General features: G+C 46.1%; 1 protein-coding gene across 1 annotated transcript in view; it reads right to left on the reverse strand.

Moving 5' to 3' along the window:
- triob (trio Rho guanine nucleotide exchange factor b) overlaps positions 1 to 10089 on the reverse strand; it is a 175144-nt gene that overhangs the window by 4483 nt on the left and 160572 nt on the right. Inside the window, exons 49-62 of the mRNA XM_079504312.1 lie at positions 9940 to 9990; positions 9643 to 9720; positions 8888 to 9079; positions 8474 to 8651; positions 7082 to 7974; positions 5193 to 5443; positions 4932 to 5070; positions 4497 to 4524; positions 4019 to 4181; positions 3795 to 3916; positions 3486 to 3564; positions 1690 to 1890; positions 645 to 783; positions 67 to 253 (exon numbers count right to left, since the gene is read on the reverse strand). Of these exons, the coding sequence (XP_079360438.1) occupies positions 67 to 253; positions 645 to 783; positions 1690 to 1890; positions 3486 to 3564; positions 3795 to 3916; positions 4019 to 4181; positions 4497 to 4524; positions 4932 to 5070; positions 5193 to 5443; positions 7082 to 7974; positions 8474 to 8651; positions 8888 to 9079; positions 9643 to 9720; positions 9940 to 9990 (2701 nt within the window). The remainder of the gene's footprint in view (positions 1 to 66; positions 254 to 644; positions 784 to 1689; positions 1891 to 3485; positions 3565 to 3794; positions 3917 to 4018; positions 4182 to 4496; positions 4525 to 4931; positions 5071 to 5192; positions 5444 to 7081; positions 7975 to 8473; positions 8652 to 8887; positions 9080 to 9642; positions 9721 to 9939; positions 9991 to 10089) is intronic.

The following is a 10089-nucleotide window of genomic DNA, read 5'->3' on the forward strand; positions in this document are numbered from 1 at the left end:
ACATTCTATTTTATATTCATGCATAGTAAAGGCTATGTACTCATCACCCCCCATTTTGTTACAGACCTAAACTCCACAGGTCAGACATCAGTGAGGCAGGCTGACCCAGGACCAGCTCAGGGGCGGAGAACTCAGGGCTCCCCAGTAGAGGATGGACGTACTGGGAAGATGGGTTCAACTGGACCGCATCGCCAAAGTCTGTCAGCTTGATCACTGACTGGGAAGAGGCATGCTCCACCACAATGTTCTCAGGCTGGGAAAGAAGGGGGGAAAGCAATCTATCCATTAGTGGTCCAACTGGATCTATTGGCTCTATTGGCTAGATCTATTAGCCAATAGAGCCAATCTATTGGCTAGAGGAAATCTAAGAGCGGTCCCTACGCTCTACTATTCTTGTTTGTCAAAGTCCCCCATATTGATGAAAATATGAGAGTAACTGATTTGGCAAGTCAAATAAACCCCTGTTGAATTGGGGTCCAATTCTTACTCGGTTTGAACTTGATGCATATCTAAAAACACAGAGAACGGCAGCCACGTTATGTGTGTTTACCTTGAGGTCGAGGTGCGCTATGCTCCAGCTGTGTTATGTGTGTTTACCTTGAGGTCGAGGTGCGCTATGCTCCAGCTGTGTTATGTGTGTTTACCTTGAGGTCGAGGTGCGCTATGCTCCAGCTGTGCAGGTAGTGGAGAGCTTCCAGAATGTCTCTGAGGTATAGAGCCACCTTCTCCTCTGTCAGGTTGCCCCAGCTCACAATGTAGTCCAGGAGACGACCCTGGTCAGCCCTAAACATGACACAGCATGTAATAATTGTGTGCCGTGCCTTCGCCCTCTAAATTGTTCTATGAGTACAGTATTATTCTATGCTGTGTATATAATCAGTAATATCTAGACTAGCACCCACATAGTCATTCTTCTGTTTTCAGCATGCAGACTATTATGTGCACAATACATATTGTTCTGCTTCAAAACACGCGGCACATGAAGGGGGAAAGGCAGCGTTGTATTCCACACACATAAACCCCAGTGAAGTATCACTTTTGTTTTGAAAGGTTTGGCCTTTCAAATAGATGTTTTTCTCTGAAACCGTAGGTGTAGCTGAGACAACTAGGAAACCACAAGGCAGCAGAAACGGAAAGCATTTCGAGAAAGACAGATTAACTTCAATGGACAGTTTATGTTGTAGACTCTGTCTGTAATGACTCTGTCTGTAATGAGACGGCTGGCTCATTCATTGTGTTCAAGTACTGATGTCAGTTGTGCTACTGTACATACAGTACATGCCCAGTTAGGGCATGTACTGTACACTCCTATTAACTGGAGTTAATAGGGATGTAGCCTCGGAAACCCAGACGTTTTTATAATAGGGATGTGAATCGTTTGGGATCCCACCATTCAATTCCAATTCTTGAGGTCAATTCAAAATGGATTCTCAATTAAAAAATGATCCCCATTCAATTTCATTGTTTTTAATTCACAACACTTGCCAACACACAGACATTGCTCTCGCGGTATATCATTCCCTGTTCTATTATTACCTACCGTGCACTGCTCATCCTCAGTGAGTGAGGTCAATATCAGTTAGCTTCCAAATCTTACACACATAACTTAACATGAGGCATACATACAAAATAAGAAGAATCACTTTTTTTGGGCAGTATGTTAATGCACCTGCAATACCCCATACTTACATCTCAAGCACAATCACATAGCTGGTGGATGTCTCGTAAGTGTCCAGCAGTCTGACCAGGTTAGGATGGTCCAGGGTCTGTATGATCCTGATCTCCTCCAGAACCTGCTCTCGACGCAGCAGCCTCTTGTTGACATGCTTGGCTGCTACCGCACTCTTACTCCCTCTCTGGTCACACCGCTTGGTCACAGAGAAGCGGCCTCTGGGAGCAAAAGAGAAAGATGCATTTTGAGTGTAAAACCAATAGAGTGCTGCAGTTTGTAGTCCTACAACCTGGAAGTGAGTTTACAATTCATTGTTTCCCTTGCCAGGATTGGCTTTCGCTTTTCGCTTTCGCCTTTATTTTATATTTATTTATGGAGGGATAGACAGGGAGTAAAGGCCGTCGGAATCGGGAGTCAAACCCGCTACACACTGCCAGACTGGATTACCAGCCAGGGTGAGTGGACAGCTGAGGCACGGCTCAGGCCCCTTGCCATGATTTTCAATGTGAAAACGTGAAATTTGTGTAGAAAATAAGATCTGCGCCTATTCCACCAAGAGAAGCATTTTTTGCTGCTTATTTAACATGCCGTTTTCTGTCTTTCCAGATGCTGTTTTGAACCAAGCATTATTAGCACACCCTACTGTCTATCATTGCTGTATAGTCACATTAGTCAGCTGTTTGAGTATGTGTAGTTTTGAGGGGCTATACCGAATTCCTTCCTCGATGTTGTAAGATGATAAGAGCGCCCCTCACTTCACACAGGTGTGATTTTTTCTCCTTAATCTACAGTATATGTTTGTTGTTTTTGCCTCTTTGTTTCTCAGAAGCCACTGAAGCCAGTTCTTAGTTTAGAGCTGTGTTGGCATTTGGGTTTGTTATTTTTGTTCCTCTGCGGTCACTATAAGTAAAAACGCAACCTGCAACTACTGGTGCGGTTTTTGTCTCACCATTATTACACAATGGGCAGAGGCTGGGTTGCCAGGCACAATGGGAACCCATGTCAGAGGAACTTCTGGGCTGGCCTACAAAAAGTCATCCCTCTAGCACTCTATTAACAAGTAAACTGCCACCATGTGGCCATAGAGGGTAGTTAGCTGCGCCAGGCAGAATTGGTCATATTCAGTCATTTCACTTTCATTTACCCGGCTCGCTAGGGCCTTCATTAAAAAAACGATGCATCGATTTCATTAACACAAGTCAATTCAAATTAGGAGAAGTCGAAAGTAAAAAATAAATAAAAACTTCCCCATATATTTTTTGCTCTTGCATGTGTACAGAATTCAAACTGTAGGATTGATTATTGTCACGGACAGAAGTCATTCTTTCCCTTTGCATACCGCACTGAAGCGCACTCGCCTATTAGTTTGCATTGCATTCAGAACGCGCCCTTATTAAGAACCTAACTGCAGCTGTGTACGGCTCTCAGCGGTGTCCCACTATTGACTGCAGTTGAACTGCACTGTGTCAGAGAAGTAACAGATAGAAGCGTGCAAACTTTATCCCCAAACTATTTCCCCCCCACCTCCGTGCTGGAAATAAAACGTCTGGGTTTCTGAGGCTACATCCGTGCTGATGCAATGACTGACCTGCTTCTGGTTTAGCTTTACACACGGGACGCATGAATCTCTCCGTCCCCACGATCACACAAAATGTATTTAACTGACCTAAATCATCTGAGCTTTTTTTTTTCTCAAGAAAAGATACACAGTGTAGTTTGTGAGTGAAACTCACTCACTCAACTGAATAAAGGCTTCTGCCGCGGTACCAACTCATCATTACTGTACGTATAGTGTTTGAAATATAAACATTACCTTCCTAGTTCAGTGATCTCTGTGTAGTAGGACTCATAGCTGCTCTTCCAGAGGAGTTCACTGCCATCATCCGGTGTTTCTGTAAACACAGTTCATATTGAAATCAGGCCCATTCAAGTACAGTACAATCACTGGTAGCAAGAGAATCACAATGGGTCGCATGGTGACACATTGTGAGCTTGTCTCTTTTTGCTATTTGGGAAATTATTATATATCTTGGGAAAAGATGTTATTACCACAATAAAATATTATTGTAAGAATATCGAAAATATCATGATTTTGCCCAAACTAAAATAACTGGACTCTCACCTGAGACTCTGAGGCTTGCACAGGAGGTCACAGAACCTGCTACATTAGTGGCAACACAGGTGTACACTCCGCTGTCCTCCACGGACACACTGAGGATACGCAGCGCTGCCTCTCCTGTCTCACTACAAAGAGGCAGGGTGAAACGCACACTATCAGACACCATGCTAACTTCACCACCAAGACAGAGTGCTTCCGCTGAAATCAGAGCAGCCTCCTCCTCTCACCTGTACGTGATGCTGTAGTGACCATTGTTGCTCAGAGTGCTGTTGTCAGGCCCCCTCCAGGTGACGGTGGCCCGGGGCCGACCGCACACCTTACACCTCAGAGTAACGCTGTCGTCACTCTCACACACCACGTCACTGACGGGGACGAGGAACTCTGGAGGAGCTGGAGAGGGACGGAATGAGAGGTCTTACACATTGGCGTAAAAAATATCTACAGGCTTGTTTTTAAAACGGAGATGCAAGTCAGGAAGGAAGGAAATAAAAGAGGGCTCTATTGATTGTTATGAAGAAATAATTATCTATAGATATATTGGTATGTTTGGTTTGGTTGTGAAAGCCGTCCTTAAAAGAGAAATACAATGTATAGATTTTAGGTTTCGGAATTTATTTTCAAACTGTTAATCGCCACTAAAGTGCAATGCATGTTTTATATGTCTATGTAGCCACTGGTGAAATAAGTGAATAAATGTGTACATACCATCATAGATGTAGTTGGGGTTCAGAAGCTGAAAGATATTGAGAACAAAAATACATTTCTTTCTCATACATTATGCAAATAAACTTTTTTCAGTAGTCAGTTCAAATCGCATTCTGTAAAACATCACAATTTTATTGTAAAGCCCTAACCATACCAGAGGGTCGCCATGCAACTACTTGCAACCATTATTCCCAATTATTCCCAATTCCCAAAAGAGTTGCGAGTAGTTGCAAGGAGTTGCAGCTGGTGTGGTTTGGGCCTAAGTGGTTAGTCTCTGTGACCTGGTGGATTTCAAAGTAGATAACAGACATTTTTTAAGGCCTTGGGACTGAATGTAAGACTATACACTATGACATATAACTAGATCTTTTCAATGCCTTCCTTGAAATGAGAAAACACAATCTGACAGACACTGAAGCTGGCAATTCACTCTACCTTGACAGAAACTTTGTTTGCCAGGCCGTCCTGAGACTTGCGGTAGCCGTTCTCCATCTTGCCCTCCTTCCGGTTTTCCTTGTCTCTCTTCTCTGACTTACGGCGAATTCTGAGTGCTGTGTGCCATGATAATGACTTTCTAAAGGAAGAAGAGTCAGTTTGCTTAGTATTTACATATTAACAGGAACATTTAGCGTGCATGGCATTAATCCTTCCCATATTTGTACTGATATCTGCCACGGACTGCCTGCGTGTTCTCACTTGATGGTTCCTTCGGGGAGGTCGGGGGTGATGGAAGCTGAGGTGTGTCCCAGTACGTAGCCAGGGATCCAGCCCTCAGCTGCGGGGCAGTGCTCGGTGGCCGCTCTGTACACCAGAAACATGTTTTGCTGGTTGCTGGCTAACATTTGGACCACTTCGCCTTGTGCCACACAAATCTCATCTTCCTTCACAGCCACATAGTCCTGGGTCACCAGCATGGTGGACACACTGCTGCTACTGCTGCTTTCACTCTGCAGGGGGAGAGGGGTGGACACCATTAAACATCATGCCTAGCATGCAAGCAAAGAATGAATGCATAGATTATGTATTAAAGTGTGTCCACGCGCACACACAAGCATTTATAATTAACTATTACTAGTACTACTAAGGACTAAGGCTAAGACAAACCATCAGAAATAACGGATGGACCAAATTCACACACACGCGCACGCGCGCGCACACACACACACACACACACACACACACACACACACACACACACACACACACACACACACACACACACACACACACACACACACACACACACACACACACACACACACACACACACACACACACACACACACACACACACACACACACACACACACACACCTACAGCACAACCACACTCACCCACACACATTCATACAAACTTAATTTGATGTTGAAGAGGGAGAAATGTGTGTGGGGGAAAGCTTTGAATCACTTAAAAAGCTCGGTACCAATCAAATGCTTCATTTGATTGAAAGTAAAACCAAACAAGGCGCTCGCTAACATGTCTGCCTGACCACATGCCATGAAGCAAATATTAGTCAGTGCTTTGTTATTCTGCAGAGGTATGGTTAGAGCTAAAGTTGTGAAAGTCAACAGTTTATACAGAGACAGATCATTTCAAGATTCAAGGGATTTATTTGTCACTCACTCACTCACAATACAAGCAGCCGAATGTTGGTGTGACATGCTGCTACACAGACTGTGCTCACAATATATTGCAAAACAACAAGATATAATACTGGGTATAAAATATAATGCAAGCGGTGTGTTGTTAATGATCTCTGTTTGCCAAAGATAGAACGGAAGTATAACAGGAGTTCCGGAAATGCAGAGGGCCTGGGCAATGACTGTGGCTGTGCACACTGGAGTAAATTCAGTGCAAAGTGGAGATTGCTGAAAATAAGGTTAACAAGAAAAGGGGAAAGAAGCCAAGGTCGTAAAAATATATATATTTGTTTCCTTTTCAGATGGGGGTGGGGGGTGCAATTTGTGCTTATTTAGATAGTAGTGAGGAAACGGAGGTCAGAGGGAGAAGGATGACATGCGAGACATGACAGCAGTCAGGTTCCAGCTCAGGTCCTTGTGACTCTCAATGAGCATGTGGTCCGTGCACTAACTGCCTAAGCCACCTCCAAACGTAATCCTCGATCACATCGGAAGCATTTCTAGCACACATTCAGAGGACATCGGTGTCTATTGGTTGCAGCTGCGAAGCACATAAAGATACTGAGGATTGCTTAACAATGTCTTATTATGGTAATCTAAACGGAGAGAACAGATAGTAAACAACTGCTCTCTCAGCCAGCTCCACACTGTTAGTACAATCCAGAAAAGTCACACACACACACCCACCCACACGCACGCACACACACACACACACACAAACACACACACACACACACACACACAGACAGACACACACACACGTTGTAGTGGCAGGTTAGTGAGCTTAGATAAGAGATTATTTCCAGCGCCACAGCAGTACTAGTGATAGTAGTAGATGTTGCATGAAGAAGCCATTCTCAGAGCCAGTGGCAGGATGACTGGCCAACCAGTCAAGCCAGTGTCGGGGTTAGTGACTAGAGTTGAAGCCTGGGCCTTGATCTTACCCCGTTGCTCTGGGTGGACTGTATGGACTGCTCGCTGGTGGAAGAGCAAGTGCTCATGCGGTCTACGTCCTTACTGTGGGTGGAGTGGCGGTGATGAGAGGGTGTACCATGGCTTCCTCTGCCTACAGAGTCCCCGCCGCCACCACCACCTTCACTGGGGTAGGAGAAAGAACCAGGCCGGCTGGCAGGGGAGGCAGGAATGCTCGGGACCGTAGCCCAGAAAGTGCTGCCTTTGTGAGCTGGGCTGGCGGGAACGAAGGTATCCTTCCCCAGACTTCCTCCTCCAGGGGACTGAGGTGAAGTCAGGGGAGAAACCGTCCCGACTCGTGGGTTTTTCAGAGACAGAGTCAGAGGAGCCACAGCCAATGGCTCCTGTCTCTGGGGATCCTCGCCGCCTCGCAGGCCCTGCCTGGGGCTGCCCTCCGAGCTTCCCGGTGGCTTATTGCTGTTATTACTGTTACTGCCGCGAGGGCCGTCCAGCACCCTCATCTTAGGGACCTCGGAGGCTAGCGCCTCCTCGTCCGCAGCAGCGGCATCTGGATAAGGGTTAGGGGGGAGGGACGGTGGGGTCTGGGAGTGGCAAGGTGACCACGTACCTGCTGATCTATCGGGCCCCTCGGGGCCCGGGGGGTGGTGGTGGTGGACGGGCTGGGGGAGGCGTGAGGAAGGCTGGGGGATGCGGGAGGGCCGGGATCGCGGGCCGCAGAGGGAGGAGTTGCCTCCGGATCCCCCGGAACCGCCTCCTCCTCCTCCTCCTCCTCCTCCTCCTCCTATGTTAGAGGTGCTGTTGCATCCGCTTCCCCCTGGCAGACCTCCACTACTGCTGCCGCTCGGCCCACCTGATCCCCCGCCCCCAACGTGATTCCTCTGGTACTCTATGGGAGAGGTCAGAGCTGGGAGGGGGGGTTGACAAGAGAGCAGCAGCGAAGCAAATTATTTTCAGTGCTGAAGAAAAGTCACACATTACAAAACAATCACACTCGACACTCGTATGAAGTGGGGGCGCTCTAATCATCATACATCACATTCCGTACTCCTACATTTAGGATGGATATCTTTAATCTATGAAGGAGGTTTTACTGAAGAGGTCTGATGAGGCTATATAATATTGTAGGAAATAAATACACACATGTACAGTGTATCGTGCTCCTAGGCATCTACAAGGAAATACTCATTAAAGACAAAACCATCAACTGCAGACCAAAGCAAATTTGTTGAACTGCAAATTCAACAAATTGAATTGCCTGTGGTGATCTTATCATGCCTATAGCAGCAGCCATACGGCAGTACCATGAGTGCAAGATGACTTTCATTACACCACAGTTCACGGCACACCTTTACAATGGCTGCGTCTGTATGTGCTACACATCACAGTGTACAACAGGCTCTCACCATTGAGGAAGTTGCGCTGGTTCTCCAGTATCTGGCTGACCTGGTGGATCCAGACCTGACTGACCCCGGGGCTGGTGGAGTGCAGAGTGTAGTTCTCCTGGCTGCCACTAGAGGACCTGGAGGTTAGCGTGAATTTACAGGCGTCTTCTGGGTTCTCCTCCAGTCCCAGCCAGCTCACCTGAGGGCAAGAGAAGAAAGAGTGTCTCAATGTGAAAAATTCACAGCCTAAGCCAGGGGTTCTCAAACTTTTTAATTTCAAGAGAGTGTACAAATGGAGCTGGTTTCATTGATTTCATTTGTACACTCTTTAGTTATAGACCTGTCCATCATCATCATACCCGGAAGTTATGCGGGAATGCCTACTGAGTGGCAAAAAAAATACTTTCTGGCGTTGACAGCCCATACATCCCTTACCTTGATGCTGTTCTTGAAGAGGTAGCCAGGACTGCTGTAGCCCTTCTTTTTGTCAAGGGGCTCGCTGAAGATAACTATCTGCTCAAAGAGGAAGACTCTCCTTTCCTTCATCCTGGACAGAAGGCCCCCGTCCTGATCTGAAACCATGAAGGTGTCCTGAAGGAGCAATCTGCCCTGGGCCACAATTTTACCCTTGAGAGGAGAACGTGCACAAGAGAGGACACGGTGAGTGGCGGGAGAATACTTAGTGCAGCAGAGTCAAGCATACAATACTGTCATAGAGTGGAACACAGTAGATTGTAAAATAATGAAATCACACTCGTATGAAGTGCATCAAATTCTCATACATCACATTCCGTGCTCAACCAATCAAATCATCACAAATGTCATTCCGGCCAATCACTTTTGGCATCGTCACTTTTCTGCCCTCACTTTTATCTTCAATATGTACTTTGCTCAGCCAATCAAATCATCGCTATGGGGCAAATCACAAGCCAATGTTTGGCTTGTGAACACACACACACACACACACACACACACACACACACACACACACACACACACACACACACACACACACACACACACACACACACACACACACACACACACACACACACACACACACACACACACACACACACACACACACACACACACACACACACACACACACACACACACACACACACACACACACACACACACACACACACACACTTCAAAACTTTCCAAACTAAGAACCGTTGTCTTACTTCGAAGCCTTGGAGACGTCCAACGTTCATCATGTCGTTGCAGCGCTTGGGAACCACACACATGACCTCTACTGCTTTCTACAGCAGCACAGGGAAACAACAACAAGACATTTTAGACAGGAGCTTCATTAAAGTAGAACAACTGAGTGGTTTAGATGATTAAAGAATAATTTGTCGTCAGACTCATTAAAACACCACCCATTTCTTGTCGGATCCACAGCCAATTATTAACCACTTATTGACTACCATGAATCATTTTACAAGACAAGGCTTTATTTCCAGAGCAACTCATCATACCTCCAGCTCTGCTGTGTCTGCACCAGCCTTCTTGGAAATCTTTAGAAGATCCTGGGAGACATAAAAATTGTACCAGCTATGAGCATATTTTCCTTTGACACAACACAGGCCAATATACAGTATGTGTTCTTGAGTCAAGGTCAAGGTAAA

Source organism: Electrona antarctica, assembly GCF_951216825.1.
Source record: "Electrona antarctica genome assembly, chromosome: 6".
Taxonomy (NCBI): Eukaryota; Metazoa; Chordata; class Actinopteri; order Myctophiformes; family Myctophidae; genus Electrona; species Electrona antarctica.